General features: G+C 42.2%; 3 protein-coding genes across 4 annotated transcripts; 1 reads left to right on the top strand and 2 right to left on the bottom strand.

Moving 5' to 3' along the window:
* Positions 1-841: 841 nt before the first annotated feature.
* Positions 842-5128, top strand: gtpbp6 (GTP binding protein 6 (putative)). Of its 2 annotated transcripts, none has more exons than XM_061078577.1 (10): positions 842-1440; positions 1854-1991; positions 2085-2155; positions 2233-2363; positions 3617-3687; positions 3785-3943; positions 4037-4245; positions 4370-4518; positions 4660-4812; positions 4903-5128. In XM_061078577.1, exons 1-10 carry the CDS (start codon positions 1065-1067, stop codon positions 5015-5017), a joined length of 1572 nt encoding a protein of 523 aa, XP_060934560.1. In that variant the 5' UTR covers positions 842-1064; the 3' UTR covers positions 5018-5128. The 2 variants fall into 2 exon arrangements, with proteins under 2 accessions (XP_060934560.1, XP_060934559.1); XM_061078576.1 differs by having other exon boundaries at positions 4891-5128.
* Positions 3347-9488, bottom strand: si:dkey-66a8.7 (PI-PLC X domain-containing protein 1). The gene is made up of 6 exons (XM_061078578.1): positions 9257-9488; positions 8080-8216; positions 6756-6884; positions 6517-6672; positions 6249-6432; positions 3347-5613 (listed from the first exon to the last, which is right to left on the bottom strand). The coding sequence occupies exons 1-6, from the start codon at positions 9339-9341 to the stop codon at positions 5348-5350; spliced, it is 957 nt and encodes a 318-aa protein (XP_060934561.1). The 5' UTR covers positions 9342-9488; the 3' UTR covers positions 3347-5347.
* Positions 9489-11487: 1999 nt separating this feature from the next.
* Positions 11488-14374, bottom strand: plcxd1 (phosphatidylinositol-specific phospholipase C, X domain containing 1). Its single transcript, XM_061078715.1, has 7 exons — positions 14341-14374; positions 14062-14170; positions 13297-13439; positions 13066-13194; positions 12222-12377; positions 11901-12081; positions 11488-11782 (listed from the first exon to the last, which is right to left on the bottom strand). Exons 2-7 carry the CDS (start codon positions 14153-14155, stop codon positions 11538-11540), a joined length of 948 nt encoding a protein of 315 aa, XP_060934698.1. The 5' UTR covers positions 14156-14170; positions 14341-14374; the 3' UTR covers positions 11488-11537.
* Positions 14375-16779: the final 2405 nt, after the last annotated feature.

Genomic DNA, 16779 nt, shown 5'->3' with positions numbered 1-16779 from the left:
TAAGATTTCAACAAGATTACCCTGTTATCTTGGAGGAGCTCAGACAATGTGCTGTTTGCTGTACCTGTGAAACACTATATGAGTAAAACCATAGACATTTATGCTTTTTGTGTTAAAATAAATGTTAAACTTTGTGTTTTGATTTGTCTCCACAACTATATATATATATAGATATATCAATATTTATTTAGTTTTTTTCTCAATAAAGATATTAAAGAAAACGTTTTTAACAACTTTATTTACAAACTGGTTTATATGCAAACATTGCAGGTATGTGCTTGATACAGAATAATAGGCTAAAACAGTTGAAAAATGCATGTAAAATTACTTAGAAAAAAATAACCAATATATATATACGTTGTATCCTACATCATTATACATTATACAAAATAACATAAATATAACGAATAGAAAAGAGGTTCTTCTTGTTTATTAAAAAGTTTACTGTAAATTTGGACAGTGTTGTTGCGGTTTTAGTGTCTGAAAGCTTTTGAGTCTAGATATCTTCTTTAAATTAATATAGAAACACAGGAAATTACGTAAAAAATTGGTACGCCTATACTTTACCTCCCTCAGTTAAGACTCTCAGGCAACCTCTCCCTCCCAAACTGTGAGGAATGCTTCCTCCGATGGGATTTGCAAACCAAACACAAACTCACAACTAGAAATAAAACCATGAACACAATCACGTCAATACACCCAAGCACCAGCAGCTTGGTAAGTGTATGTTTAAAGCGCAGCTTGACAGCAAGAGCTGCCTACAAGTCATAAACCAGGGCTAAATGACTCCGTAGACTCACATGGGCTGGAACATAACATGCTATCTGTTAGCATCATGCAGCTAACACGTAGCTGTAGGTGTGCGTGCGGTGTGAAGTGGAAAACTGCTTTAGAGAAGTGCGTCTAAAACCTCCTGCGACAGGAGGGGGGGGCAGTGTGATCTCTCCACGCTGCTGGCAGCCTGCAGCATGCAAACCGGAGAAGAAGAAGGAAAAGTCAACAGAAGGGTGACCTGCCATGATCAGTGTATTTAGCTCAGAGGTGAGAGTGAGATTGAACAGCTGATGGCAGCACTGAGCAGGATGTGTTCCGGGTTCGGACCCTGCACACTGCGCTGTCACAGAGCAGCAGCAGCCTGGTCTCTGCTCCACACCCACCAACGTGCACACACCGGAAACACCTGCAAACTACGGTGGCCGAGTGCTGCAGCCACTGTGCAGGCCAGAGCTGTCTCACTCTGTGCCCGCAGGTTGAAGATAGAGGATGGACAGCACACAGGCTTCACGGAGGAGGAGGAGGATGGAGATTTCATCGAGGACAGTGAGGTGGAGGAGCTGTTCCAGCAGCAGGGCCCTGAAGGCACCACAGGGGGACACCACAGGGTCTTCATCGTTCAGCCTGATGTGAAGTGGGGCAGCAGGAAGCAGCATCTGACCACAGGTAACAAGTGTGTATAGATGTGTGAGAGTTGGTGAAGCCACATTTTCACTGCAATGTGAGGTTCTGAACCTCTAAGGAGCTGTAAATACTCAACTTTTTACATTTTTACAACACTACAAAGCATTTTGTACCATTTACAGAGTATTAAAATATATACAGAAACTACTTCTAGTACAACCCAGTCATCTCAGCATGCACTAGAGTCTTGCCAACCTGCAGAACAGTGTCACCTCCACATGCTCCAGATGTCACTGTGGTTGTGATCCACGTTAGCCCATTTGCATGCTCAGGCTCTGGCAATGGTGAAGTGGATGAACAGGGATATAACGTTGTAATATTATTAGAATATAGAATGTATTTAGTCTATATATTTAAGTTGACTATTCATCTCTGTGATCGGACTCTCTCTGCAGCCGAGCTAATGATGGCCGAGGCCGTGGGGCTCGTCAACACTTTAGACAGCTGGAGAGTGGTGGACAAGATCATCCTCTCCACCAAGACTCCGGAGAAGAAGAGGATCTTTGGCAAAGGCAACTTCCAGACCCTCACAGGTATCATCCACTCTCAGTGTCCAGCTGTGGATCTATGCACTGGTCCCACTTCTGTGACTTCATCGAACTCTTCTGTGCTTTCACCCCCTTCAGAGAAAATCAGACAAACAGCAGGAATCACCGCTGTGTTTGTGAACGTTGAGCGTCTGTCTCCTTCGTCTGAGGTGAGCGTGTTTGGAAACCATCCTGGCTGCTGACACAAAGGTTTTGTGTACTCATGCTGGTTTTCTCCTCCACACAGAGGGAGTTTGAGGAAGCATGGGGAGTTAAAGTCTTCGACAGATACTCAGTGGTCCTTCACATCTTCCGCTGCAACGCCAGAACCAAAGAGGCCAAGTTACAGATCTCTCTGGCCGAGATTCCCTTGTTACGGTAATGTTTTTCTCAGTTATACAAAACTTGTTTCAATACTAGACAATGCATTTCTTGTAGAAAATGTGGTGTGAATGCTGAATTGAGGAATCAGTGTGAAAATCCACAATGTGATGATGCCAGACTGCCAAGATCGAAGTCACAGAGTCATTAGCTCCGTGTGTGATGTCACCACTCTCCCATGAACATTCATTTTAAAATCCCAAAATGCAGAATATAAAAAAAAAATAACGAGGGTTTGAAAAAAGCAAAACGAGAGCGGGAATGTCCCTGAGGGAAAGTATCTGTAGACGGATGTTGTCTTCAGCAAAGTATTTATTCTCTATAACGTAGGCATCGGGAGACCAGGCTGATGAACCTCACAAAAAGTTAACAAGTTAACAGTTGTATTGCCATCACTAAATTTGAGGAAGATGATGATGATTGTGGCCACCAACCATTATTATTCATGCAGAGCTTCTCTATTGGACAAATATATTCCAATCTCATCTCACAAAACCATTGTTGTGTCTTCTCTGTTTGTTCAGAGATTCAGAGAGTGTCCTCTCACATCATGTTCCTTCCTCCAGTTGTTATCTGTCTGGCTTTCTAACCCACCACACACTGCAATAGAGAAACAGGGACTCAGTGTTATAACAGTATTATCTGGTGGATTTGGTTAATCTTCCTCTGACTTTACTCTATGTACTGTCATGCTGGGTTATTGAGACCAAAAATAAGACAACTCACACTAAGTGAAATACTAAATAACCAAATAAGAACCAAACCATAAACTAAATTTCCACAATAGTCAAAAATAAGCGGAACTTTTTGATGGATGAAATCAGTTGAGGTTGTTTACAACTTTGTGACCGAAACCTATATAAAAAATGCATTTCCTGAATCATGTAAAGATGTGTGATTTGTAGAATAATAAAGAAATAGGAAAAACTATAGTGCAGCTGCTATGTAAGCATTAAAACAAATGACTTTATATCGCTTTAGAAACTTAATTTAGACAAATAATGAATAATACAAAAATTGAAAACAGTCAACACAATCCATTTTCAGCATATTGAAGGGAGGGGGTGGGGATGGATGTTCAGTAGATGGATGAAGGTAAATAGAAAAACTAGATGTGTCCCTTTATACGTTCCAGTATATCTGTGTGTGGAAGGGTGTGGTTGTAGCAGCAGATGTAGACCCCTCTACACCTGCTGTTGTGTCCTCAGCTCTCGTCTTTACTGTTCGAACACTCTTTCTATCGCTGGCAGATCTCGTTTGAAGCATGAAATGGGAAACATGGATCAGCAAGGTGGAGGATCAAGATACATCGGTGGTTCAGGTACTGTGCCATCGCCGCACCTGAGTGTCTGCCTGCATGAACATTAGCTGGGCTGCCAGGGTAGAACAACACTCTGCTTGGTATCTGGTTCTTACAGGTGAGACACTGTTTGAGGTCCAGCAGCGGCTGCTGAAGGAGCGCGAGTTAAAGATTCGCTCGGCGCTGGAAAAACTGCGCAGGAAGAGGCACCTGCTGCGTTCTCAGCGCAAACGCAACGAGTTCCCCATTGTCTCTGTGTTGGGATACACAAACTGTGGTGAGCCTGGAAACACACACACACTCACACACACCAGGTCAAGCTGAACAATGTACCAGTGCTGTAGATATTTATCTCCTGTTATCTGCTCAGGGAAAACCACTCTGATCAAAGCTCTGACTGGGGACAGCACTCTCCAGCCCAGGAACCAGCTCTTCGCCACCCTGGATGTCACCGTCCACGCCGGCCAGCTTCCCAGCCGCATGACGGTTCTGTACGTCGACACCATCGGCTTCCTGTCCCAGCTGCCCCACCAGCTCATCGACTCCTTCTCTGCCACCCTGGACGATATCAAACACTCTGTATGTACCTGAGGCTCACATCGCTGTGGGATGAGATGCTTTTGATCACAGAGGTTTTAAAGTAAAAAATAACCTCTCATAGTCGAATGTGTGAACTCTATGCTCGTTTCGCTCACACTTCCAGGATCTGTTGATTCACGTCAGAGACATAAGTCATCCGGAGGCGGTGAATCAGAAGGTGAACGTCCTGAATGTCCTCAAGAACCTCAAGGTCCCCGACAGGCTGATGAGCTCCATGATTGAAGTCCACAATAAAACTGACCTCGTAAACAAGTAATAGCAAAAACTCTTATTGCACCTAAGCGTTTTTCTATTTTGAAGACTTTCACAATAAGATCAAGGATGTAAGTGATATGATGGGTTACATTTGTCAAAAGGAAGAACTCATCTTTTTTATAATCTTATCATTCTCAGCTATCAGTGTGCAGAGCCCGAGGCACTGCCCGTATCTGCCCTGCAAGAGCGAGGCCTAGACGAGCTGAAGGAGGTTGTGGAAGAAGAGATCGTAAACTCCACTGGGAAACGCATCTTAGATCTGAAAGTCAACCTCAGCACTTCTCAATTAAGGTGTGAGCTGCTTCTCTTACTTTTTAATGTTTAAAAATAACAAATCATCCGTAAGTGAATGTGCATCTTCATCCACAGCTGGCTTTACAGAGAGGCAGTGGTTCAGGACGTGCAGGTGAACGCAGACGACGGCTCGGCTGTCGTCAAGGTTCTCATCAGCACCGCAGCTTACGGACGCTACAAGAAGCTGTTCCCGGGCAGATAGCAGAGTACGGGACAGAAGTACTGAAGTGTTCCATGTGGGTCAAAGAGACATTCAAATAATGTATTGTACAGCGTATTAAAATAAATGAAAATAATTAATTTTGTTAAAGAATGATGTGCATTCTTGTTAACACAAACATATGAATTGCACGTTACAGAATGAGTTGGGATTTTAAAAAACACCTTCAAATAATTTAAAAATGTAGAAACTGCATAAAATATATATTCCTTCCAGTTCAAAGTGTAAATTCTGACAAAACTGCATATACATTGAGAGAGATCCAGAGAAGGAACAATAGGGTTGTGAGCTATAGGGGAATCAAATCACATCTTATATTGTTTTCTTTATCGAACTGGAATCCTTCCATACAAGTTTTTGGTTGAGTGCAATAACCAGAGAGCAGAGGGGAAGTGTCCCCACAAAGTCTCCTGCGATGATGTTCAGGCTCTTGGACTGCGAGCCAGGGATCTGCTCCTCCAGCCATTCCTTCAAACACTCCCAGTTACTGTAAGTCAGCGTCCGCAGCGATTCCTTTGGATGTGTGAGGATGTAACCCCTATCCGCCGTCAGGTTCAGGCCAGAGACAAAGAAGCCATCTGAGGAAAAAGTATATTTTTTAAAAAGCACATCCAGACTAACCACTGAAAAGGCTAAAAATGTCTCACACTGTACACTGTGAAACTAAAGCTGAATTCAGACATGTACAGAACTCCGAAAACTCTCCAGAAATTATCTGGCAGGTCTGTATGAATGCATATGTCTTAGTGACTTCTCCTGCCAACCCCCTAGAGAATACGCTTCAGAATGTCCAAAAGAGCCCATGTGAGAACACAGCAGGAGATCCTCTGCAGGATTTTACTGTATGTGTGTATTGATGACATTTCTAACACCCAAGACTCCCAAAAAAAAGTTACTAATATCTCAGGATGAAAAACCTGAGCATCGCACAGAAAACGCAGAGGAAGATGTCAAAAGAGCTCTTGGTGATAAGGGCCAACGCAGTGTTGATGTGCTGTAAACAAAAACACGTGATCTCAGCGGCAGCATTAATATGTTACGTCCGGCCTCTGCCTGCTGCACCACCACTCGCTTCAACACTCTGATTTATGTTGTTGTGAATGTAAATGAGCACAGAATCTCCTGCTGCGTTGTTCATATGTGAAAGATAAACTCTGAAGAGTGCGGACATCCTCCGGAGTTCATGTCTGAAAACAGCTTAAGTCAAACTCACCTGGACGCCCCCTATCTTTGTTCCTGTCCAGGTAACTGATCAGTCCCTGTGCCGTGCGCTGGTTGGCCCAGTGGTAGGGGATGTCAGGCCAGAGCTCCTGATGTCTCAACGCACTCTGGCAGTCATAGGTCAGGATGACCTGGTAACCAGATGCCCACAGGCTCCGCAGGGTAAGGACAGATTCCTGTGCGGGTGCAAGTCTGATGTGTTAGGGCCCAGTGTAGTTTTAAAACCATACAACAACTGTGCAAGTAGAAAGAAAACGAACCGTCCGGGGACAGAGTTTTGAGGCAAACAGCTTCTTCAGGGAAAAAATGAACAATTCATGACATCTGTCGTCCATTCCCTCAAAATGGCTGCAATCGAGGATAACAATCTCTTTAGGATGAGACTTCAGCCAAATGGCAACAGACAGCAGTGTTTCCTGTAAAGAAAGGACGTGTACTGTAAATATTCAATAAAATCCGTAAAGTAAATCATTTCTATTATTTTCTTTACTAAACTTACCAAAACTGTTAGATGAGTGTAAATGACGTGAGTGAAATACAGGTCACAGGATGAGTCGTTCTGTTTGTGTGCAACGCGGAGATCAAAGAAACGAATCCCCATCGACAGCTGCTCCTCGATGCTTTTATCCTGAAAAGAAGAGTAACTCAGTTCACTGAGCACTGCAGAGAATAAGATGTGGATGGATTTAAAGTAATTGACATCAATTGTATTAAATACCACAGACAGATGTTGCTCCTAGTACATGTGAGTTCCCCTTAGGGAAGTCATTTAACACACATTCACAAATCAGAATGGATTAGGGTGAAATCAAACCAATCATGATCACTTAAAGCTGCTAAAATCTAAAATGATTACACCGGCATGGAAGGAAATGAAATTTGGATCAAATGACTATGTGTCATTTGAATGTGATAACTTTCAGTAATAAACTGACAGAAAATGATCATCCCACTCTGCAGGTCCCTGGACTCTAGTCTCAGAGTTTGTAGAGACTAGGTTGTGATCGTAGAGCAACTCCAATCTGCACGTCTCTGTACTGTTAAAGGAATTTGGAGTTTCCTAAGATAACCCACGCAAACATGGAGGTAACATGCAAACTTCACACAGGGAGACCCTACCAAAACAGGATTCAAGCCAGGAACCACCATGCTGAGCAAAATGAAGATTAAACATTGGACTTTGCTTGACAGAAACACAACAAAATAAATGTTTTCTCCCACGTGGCCACAGAAATCTGTCAATGCCGCTGTGAAGCTCTAGTGATACTCTAATAGTTAATCCTGTTATTTTGTTTTGAGTTTTCTGGCTAACTAACGACTGTATCATCTTTGAAAGAAATGAGGAGCGAGTCCCCTGGTTGAACTGAGGACCCCCCCCACACACACACACACATACACACATGCTATCATATGTGTTTTCTGTTCAGCCAGATTAGACTTGTTGATTTGAGCCATACTGGGGATTACATGAGGTCACCAAACTCTATGTATCTATAGATAGGCCTGTTGAGCTGATAGGGTTCCAGTTTCAGAGCAGCCCTATGATCCCTGCAAACATTTAGACTTTTCTAAGTAGCAACAAGAACCAAAAGATAATGCAGCAATAAAATCTTAGTCCCATATTATACATAAACATTTCACCTTAAAATGTCATAATTCCTATGTCCAGATAAATACGTATTTCTTGAAATCATGAAAATATCATGTTATAACAAGAGAAACATATAAAGATTACACTGATCTGTTTAACTTGTTTAACTCTGTCATGGCAGCATTAGGATTTGGGAACAGCTGTACTTTGAGACTCCGAACACCGTACATACCTGTGTGGTCGACCATTTGAAAATGGTAGGTCTGGTTAAACAGCAGAAAAGTCCATCCAGGACCCTTAAGAAGTCCGACTCAGACCTGACCAGGGGGGAGTTAATGTCCAGGCAGTAACTCATGGCATCGTGGCTCCCTGCATGACACATGTGAATCAACACATCAACAAAGATTATTTTTAAATTCAGATTTTGAAATTTATTTTTAAGATGTTTATACGCGCGACTGAGACACAACATCAACATATATAGCCAACATGTAATGTATGTAAAATAACACCGGTTGAGTCAATAATTTAAATGTATACATAATTCACTAGCACGTATACTAATAAAACTAATTCAATTTCATTTTATGAAAAACGTTGACTATAAAATCTCCATTGCAGATAAACCAGGTAGGATGAATACAAAGTTTTCAAACTTCACTCTGCTTCAATACTTTATATAGAGCAAACTTACGGATTAGTCCAATTTTATATATTGTTTGTTTTATTTTGAAAAGCTGTGATCTTGAGTATGAAGCTTGTGTCAACTGACGTCACTTCCAGCTACAGCTCAGGGGAATGAAGCACACGGACACCCAGTGTCCAGGTGAGGGGGGAGGGGAGGGGGTCGTTCCAATTGCTTAACAGAGTTTTGACATAGCTGACATTAAGTGTTTGAAATATTTAACAGCACAATTAAGTTTAATTTTATGGAGAAAAAGACGTCTTCGTGGCAGATAAACCAGGTCGGATGAACACAAAGTTTTATAATGTCACTCTGCACCAAAGACTAGGAATAATTAGGGGGGGGTAGCTGCACACACAGTGGAACAGCCCATTCCCGACAGACAGGTTTACAACAGGCCCTGCCCTGAACGACTCGTGTGACATAAGACATAATGTGAATGTACTGTATGTAATGCACCTTATGTCTCTAGAGTACAGGACGTCTAAAGCTCAACTGCATTAAATCACCTAAATGAATACAGATTATCATAAAATAATCATTACACAATACAAGAATAGAAGTGTAACAAACACAAGCTCGTATTTAGTAAACATTTAGGAACACAAACAGTCCAGAAGGCAGACATGCAGGTGCAGAGAAACAGGAAGTAATGAATATGACACTGTAGGAAAGAGACGTATTTAGATGTGTGTAGGAGTCCTTATGAGAGAGTCACATGTACCAGGTATGGCCAGGTCTGTGAGCGGGACGTCCCACAGCTGCTCTGGTAAAGAGGACATCCAGTCCTGGCAGCTGCTGAGGTCCATGTCCCCCAGTCTGTCTGTCCCAGTCTGTCCCAGTCTGTCCCAGTCCCGCAGCGGAGACTCACTAACACCAGGTCTGGGTCTGCGCTAGATGGATCTAAGAATCCTGCTGGGACCAGACATCCTGTGATCTCTGGTCCTTCCCTTCAACCATCGAGGAGGAGGAAGAGGAGGGAGGGGGAGGAGGAGGCGACATTCAGACGTTTCCTGATTCTTTAGCTGAAAAACTTTACAACAAACTTTATTAGCAGTAGGATGTACATACAAGGCAGATGTGCGCTCTGTCTCAGGAGCGTTTCAAGGGACTTTGGGGGCGATGGGCAAAACATCGGCATAAACACAAGAAAAAAACACATGACAGACATAGACAAGATTATGTTTTTTTTTGTTTTTTTTGCAGTAATGTACTGGCATGGGGCCTCATTAGGAAGTTCAGTTAATTTCCATATAATATAATTGTAAAGCATCATAGTAAAGTGTAGACTTTATAAAGAACCCTTACAAGAAACCCAACAGTTTAGACAATGTGCAAATACTGTGTGACGAATGTGGAGAGAAAAAAACATCTTCTACATGTACGGTAGCTCTTGTCCTCCTGATATATTTGTTATTGTTTTTATTTTTTTGTTTTGCATATATCGCGTGTTAGAAATGTCATGAACACACCCACTCGCTCATGGTACATCCTGCAGAAGATCTCCTGCTGTATTCTCACAGGAGCTCATTATCATTATCATTAGCCAAATGTTGTAACTAGGGGGCTGGCAGGAGAAACTCCACAGAAAGACTGGAGCCATTTCACCCAAAATAAGAAGCATCCATCTTGATTTAGAAAAACGACGAGAAAGGAAGCAGAATACAGCAAAGTTTGGGATTTAATATATACAGTATCAATAAAAAAAAGTATTCTGGACATTCATAATTATATCTGAGCTCTTAAACTCTTCAAGTATAACTGGATATATCATTAAACACATGCCAGACCATGCTACTGAGATAACTGTAGACACTGGTTACTTGAATCTGTGGGTCAGACCTTGTCAAGTGGATTAAACAGAAATTGTACATTTTAAAGATCAGTTGCATGTTATATAAAAACAATACATGAACACATTATGACTGTTAAGGACTTCGATGTAGAGGTAAACTATTGTGTGGCTGTCTAAATCTAAATATGCCATCAGTCGTCAGCAGGAGTCAGTTCAATACACTGATCAATGAGCAGATCAATCATACCTAACAACAACAGAGCTGGAAACAAAGTTCATATCATTTGTAAGTGATTGGGGAGAAAAAACATTTTATATCTCTATTCATTGAAACATAGTTTAACATCATTTAAAAAGATTGTTGCAATAGTTCATGCAAATTCCTTTTTACAATCAAATTTTCATCTCGCAACTTGATCATCATCTCATCCTGACACAATTCCTGTAAATGCTCAGTCAAATTTCAGTTTTTGGCACAAATATAATAAGGTTTTGAAGTCAACTTGAAGTTTGTATTCCATTTTTCATCATCGTAGTAACTTGTATATTTAGTAGTCCATGTCCCCTGTCTGAATGGTGAGCAAATAATCAAGCTAATCAGCTTAAAAATGCTCAGGTTTATTCAAAAAGCTCATCTCCACAGGCACAGTGGTGCAATATCACTTTAAATCAAGGCCTAACCTGTGACCTAAAGTCAGTAATAAGTAGAAGAATCCAGGTTTGGTTCATGCAAATAACATTTCCATGCAGTTTCATGTCTCTACATTCTCTATGGACAAATACAGTACGTGTGGAGTAGGTGGTAAAGTTAGGCTGCTTCTCCAACTTCTGCTCACATTTAGAAAAGTTTCTACATTACAGTCATATGTGCTCTTTGAATACATTGTGCTTACTCTTCTAAAATGCCTGCGGTGATGAGGTGAGATTAGTAGTATCATTATTGCTTTGGTCACCACTGGTCACCTCGCTGAAAACAGTGCATTGCATAAAGAGTTAACTGAATGTAAACAAACAAATGCCGGTCAAAATACCAAACGCAATTAAAAAACTGAAATGTTGCCTCCAATCAGTGCATTTATGTTTAAATTAACTATTCAAGTACTCCCCCCCCCCCCCCCCCGTCTCGTTTAACAAAACAAGCTTGTGTGTGTGTTTTTCATGCTGTGATTCACATTTTCTTTTTTGTAAAATAATGCGTTCTGGTGAAAAGTCATGAGGACCATTTCAGTAGTTTCTCATTTAGCATAACAACAGTTGGTACAAAGTGACTCTCTGTGATGAAGTCCCCAGCGATGATGTTGAGGGAGCCCACCCTGGAGCCGGGGGTCTGCTCTTTGACCCAGCTGAGCAGCGTGGGATACGTGGACGTCACCAGGTCCTTCAGGGACTCTGTCGGGTGAGTGCAGATGTATTTCAGGTCCTCGGTCAGATTAATTCCTGTGACAAAGAGACCTCCTGAAACACAAAATAATACACGTGATATTGTGATTGCTGCAGGTCGATTACAGCATTAACACAAAACTTGAGCATTTCTGTCCAGCCTTTGTCTGGTAGTCCATCAGCAGCAGATTACCTGGTCTGCCATGTTGCTTCCTGTTCTCAAACTCCTCAATAAGAGCCTCAGCCTTGCATTTATTAGCCCACCAGTAAGGAACATGTGGCCACAGCTCACTGTTACAGTTGGCCATATTGTGCTCATAAGAAACTATCACCTGGTAGCCAACAGCCCACAGGTTTCGAAGTGTTAACGTTTCCTGAAATCAACAGAATCACAGTCTTAGAATCATATTATCGGAATTTTTTCATTTTTTAAAATCAAACATTAAAGCTGTTAAACAAAATAATAAATATTGCCAGTCTTAGTCTTTGTATAAAACCGGAGGAGAGGTTGTACCGTTTTGGGACAGAGTTTGGAGGTGAAAACGTTGCGTATGTTTGTGAGCAGCAGCATGTGGAGCTCCGGGCTCAGGCCCAGGAAGTGGCTGAAGGAGAGAATGACCACCTCTCTGGGATGAGCGTCCAGCCACTCTCTTATCTCCAGGAGAACAGTCTGTCAGAAAAAACACAAGGTGCCGTTTAGTCTGCTTTTAAATCACAATTGTTGGCCTTGGTTAAAAGTTTAATAGTGCACAACCCACATAACCAAATTATTTTAGACCAAATAAGGCCCACATCCAGCCACAAACCAAGTGGAATGATGGCACTTCTGTGGTCAACTCCTGTTTGCCAGACCTGGGCCACAACTAAACCATAGAAAATCCTGCATGTCAACTAAAGGTGCCAAAGGTGGCAAGAATTTGTTTTGTGCTATTTGGGCCATATTCACCATTTACAACTTTAGGGTCGAAGGTGCTGCAGCATTGCCTGAAGTGGCCCACATCTGTATGCTATCTGGGGAGGAACATCCCCAGGGTCAGTTGTTTTAAAGGATGAGTTTGTTGGCATTCACCCGTGAGTCTACTACACGATCATGACTGGCTGATAGACCGAATAAAAAGGTCTGTTTGTGGTTTCATCACATTGCTGCACGTAAAAACTTTCACATGGAGGTGCATATGAAAACTCTACTGCAGTAACTGCACTGCATTAAAAGCAAAAAAATGATGACACCCAATCAAATGAAAGTCTTACAAAGCTGGAGCAAGACAATTATACATCTTACTGCAGTGATGAGTCTCTGCAGACCATGAAAGTATCATGGTTGTGTACACATGTGTGGCTGCATGTTGTAATTGTACCTCCACAGTCAGTGTGGTGTAAACACCATGGTAGAAATACAGATCGCTGGAGCTGTCATTGGGCCTGTGTGCGATCCTCAGGTCACAGTATCTGACCCCACAGTCCAGCTGCTGCTTTATAGTGTACTCCTGCAAGACAAGCATCCAGGAATTCATTATAGGAGTCCCAGCTTAAAAGAATTATAATTTCACCAACAAGTATCTTGAGCATCTTCTTCTGTGATCCGTTACCTGGGTTACAGCCCACTTGTAGACAAATGGTCGAATAAGGGGCTTCATGTATTTGTCCAGCTTTTGAAGCATGTCTGGTTGGGTGAGGTCAACTGGGGATCTGTCATTCATATCCAGACAGTAGGTTATTGCATTGTGGCTGCCTAGTTGGGGCGAAGATAACACACATAATCACCATTAGACAAATGGTTATTCACATATTCCCTCAGGATGCAACAAGATACATTTCCCAGTGAATAGTCGAGGTGGATTGACTTGATCCGGCCCCGTACAAGATTTTACATGAGAGATGAGAGGTGCATAACTTAAATTATATTCCTCCCAGTTGCGTTGTTTTATGTCCTGTTAAGGTTTGTAACAAAAAATGTATGCCTATGGAATAATAATTATAAAAACAGGCTACGGGTAAAACATTTGTAATTGTCTTTTGTGACACGTGTGGCTGCCAATAAACAACGTGGAATTCTACATGTGTTGGCGGCAGCACGTTTCTTAATGATGCAAGTGCAAACATGTAAAATTAATCAATTCTTGATAGGTACATGTCTGACTCATTTGTTACACTGTAATGCTGCTTATGTGCTGTCAAACTAGTGAGGCTGGTTTCTTTGTTTGCATGTGTTTTCTTTAGTGGCCGTGCACGCAGCTCGGCAGGGTCACCTTTCAAACAGGAGCCAGGTGGATCCAACCACTCACACAGCACACATATTTCCAACAAACACCATTCTGTCAGCATCTACAGGGAGCAGATCTGTGGCAGCTTACCTGGGATGGCCAGGTGGGGCAGGGGGGTGTCCCACAGAGCACAGGGCAGGTGAGACATCCAGCTCTCCATGGGCAGCTCACTCAGGCTGGACATACCGAGCTCCAGTGTCTGCACACAGATCAGTGTTCAGGGTTTCCACTTCTGGAGGCTGTTATCATGTTACAGCACATAGGCACATAGGCAGACACACAGGACACTATGGGGTGTGTGTGATTGGTTGGGATCAGTGTGACTCAGTCAACTTGAGAGAGGTGTAGTCCTGTTTGTCTCACACTTACTGATCAGAGAGCCGCGGCTGTGTCCTCCTCTCCGTCAACCACACAACTCGATCCCTGTGAAACTACAGCCGGGAGAAGTCGTCCATCCCGCGGCGTCACAACATGTCATGGCTGAGCAACACACATGGCCGAGGATGAGGAGGATGTTGATGATGAGATCCAGAGAAGCAGCGTGGCCGCGATGCTTCGGTCCGCCGGTTACCTGCGAATCCCGGAAGAGACGGGACCATGTGCCCGGCGCATTCTCCTTAACATCGACTGTCGATTATCCAAAACATGTCCAGGTATGGTGATGCTGCGGTGCACCAGACAGCGTGTGGGACCGGCGGCCGGGTGCTGGTCGTCCCCTGGGCTGCAGCAGGATGTGCAGCAGGGAGGGCGGCACCGAGCCTGCTGACAGATCAGCAGATACACAGGCTCCTCTTAAAGAGACCCGGAGCTGGTGTTCTCTGACACATACCGAGCAGAGAGATGCTGATCCACCGTCTCAGACACACGTGGTCGTCCCCCCCAGGTCAGACCCCCTGCTGGGAGGGTGTGGTCAGAGCTGCAGGCTATGACCTCAACTGTAGGAGTAATTATCAGGTCATTACAGTTTGTCCAATACTCAGCCTTTCTTTCAGGCTATTTTCTAAATGTTTTGCATGCTTAATTAAGACAGGGAACATGTTTAACATAGTTGCTGCTAGCTAAATATTGGTCTGCTAGTATTGTCATTGTGAAACATGTTGGTGCGAACCTTTCTTTCTTTTTAAATTCTATGTGAAGTGTCTTTGAGTTTCTTAAAATGTATTAGTATATATATATATATATATATATATATATATATATATATATATATACTCTCAGAGCTTATCATCAAATGAAAGCGTTTTCACAGATTAGGTTTATACACAAGTTAAAATAATTATTGAACTGGCGTCGATTGTCCATACATTGCATGTTGGCTAGGAGTTGGAGTTCTGTTAAACTATCTTCAGACCCAAGGTCTCAGTACTAAAATAAAACCTCTGTAATCCATCTGGTGAGAAGAATTGCAACAAAGCGAACGTTGTGCTTTTATTTTGAAGACTAATAGCTAATGAGGAAGTGAGTCAATGAATGTTGTTGCCATGACGGAGATCATGTCACGTGACTACTTTGAATGTTTGTCTTGGAGAAATACACAAATTTAAAACAATAAATCATCTGAAAATTTGACCCAGGGTTTGATCCAGGTTACTGACCTCTGCTGTAGTTTATCAGATGACATGTAGATGACATGTTGAATTTAATCCACAGAACTGAACATATCCAGAAATTAAGCCAAAAGATCCCAGATAGTTGACCATGTGGTGCCAGAGTCTGCACAGAAGTGATTGAGGGATGGAGCCTAGGTAGCTCACCCTATAACTAACTAATTCAAACAAAACTTACCTGACAAATTGACACTTGGGCATACATCAGTGTGATACAATTAATTTGGAGTGTACTTTCTTGTTTAGTCCACTTCCTACTAACATAAATGAGTTGGGATTCGTGACCTGTGCTCCAGCCAGGTACCAGGAGGTGATCGAGACACTTTGGTGTCAATGATGGTAACTTTGATCAAAAGATATATTACTGCTTCAAAAATGCTGTGTATTTTTTGACATGTGCACTTCTTTTTTTGTTTTGCAATTTCATAAAGTGTACCCTCATCAGACCACTAAGGGTTACAAACGAGACACACATACACCTTCGTATGTGGGATATGTGAAAAGAGGTCATAAGAAGACATAGAGTAGCTTTGCTTTATGAGGTGAAAGAGTTTGAACTGCTGACCTGCATTATCACATATTTGTTCTCCATACAGGCAGGACTACACCCTTTGTATCTGCAAATCCCAACCAGTCAGATGTCAGATGTTGTCACTTTTTCTAGATATGCAAATATCTAAAACACATCTGTTTGATTGAACAATTTCAACATAAATCAGGTTAATTTAATCTGAGGTTCACCTTTGTGCTTAAACAGACTTCCCAGAAACTGATCATCTGTTTGTTTGTGATCATTTGGCTTGGTCAGGTCTTGCTCAGCTTCTTCAGTTTGTCAATAAACCCTGAAACAGCACTAGCCAGTCTGGTCAAGCAAACAAGACAAACTGATGAGTATCATTATTACAAGTACATGTGAAACTACTCACATTATTAATGGCTGTTCTTCAGTTAGTGTAAACACTTTCCTGGTGCTATCACACTGACACACTTAAGGTGAAAGAAAACCACAGGTATAACATTTAACAGCTCTGCCTGGCTACAAACTGTGCAGTTGCTATGTTTGAGACTGCCGACATTTAGCCAACCAACTAAATAACTAATAAAAATCATGAAATAATAAACAATGGAACTATTTCATGTAGCCTATTTTTTGTCAGTAGTCATTCATTTATCTCGGCCTTATCCCTTCCTAATACCACCC

The sequence above is a fragment of the Limanda limanda genome, chromosome 9 (genome assembly GCF_963576545.1).
Source record: "Limanda limanda chromosome 9, fLimLim1.1, whole genome shotgun sequence".
In the NCBI taxonomy this organism is placed as follows: domain Eukaryota; kingdom Metazoa; phylum Chordata; class Actinopteri; order Pleuronectiformes; family Pleuronectidae; genus Limanda; species Limanda limanda.
Note: the sequence above shows the minus strand (reverse complement) of the source record. Positions and strands in the feature narration are given on the sequence as shown.

Excerpts from the sequence above, each read along its gene's own strand:
- si:dkey-66a8.7 (XM_061078578.1), bottom strand. The coding sequence starts at position 9,341 with ATGGACCTCAGCAGCTGCCAGGACTGGATGTCCTCTTTACCAGAGCAG. Across the intron at positions 6,673-6,755 it reads ACACTCATCTAACAGTTTTG|GAAACACTGCTGTCTGTTGC; the intron begins GTAAGTTTAGTA and ends CTTTCTTTACAG. Across the intron at positions 6,433-6,516 it reads CAAAACTCTGTCCCCGGACG|GAATCTGTCCTTACCCTGCG; the intron begins GTTCGTTTTCTT and ends GCACCCGCACAG.
- plcxd1 (XM_061078715.1), bottom strand. The coding sequence starts at position 14,155 with ATGTCCAGCCTGAGTGAGCTGCCCATGGAGAGCTGGATGTCTCACCTG. Across the intron at positions 12,378-13,065 it reads ACACCACACTGACTGTGGAG|ACTGTTCTCCTGGAGATAAG; the intron begins GTACAATTACAA and ends TTTTTCTGACAG. Across the intron at positions 11,783-11,900 it reads GAAGCAACATGGCAGACCAG|GAGGTCTCTTTGTCACAGGA; the intron begins GTAATCTGCTGC and ends TTTGTGTTTCAG.
- gtpbp6 (XM_061078576.1), top strand. The coding sequence starts at position 1,065 with ATGGCAGCACTGAGCAGGATGTGTTCCGGGTTCGGACCCTGCACACTG. Across the intron at positions 1,441-1,853 it reads GAAGCAGCATCTGACCACAG|CCGAGCTAATGATGGCCGAG; the intron begins GTAACAAGTGTG and ends CTCTCTCTGCAG. Across the intron at positions 4,519-4,659 it reads AAAACTGACCTCGTAAACAA|CTATCAGTGTGCAGAGCCCG; the intron begins GTAATAGCAAAA and ends TATCATTCTCAG.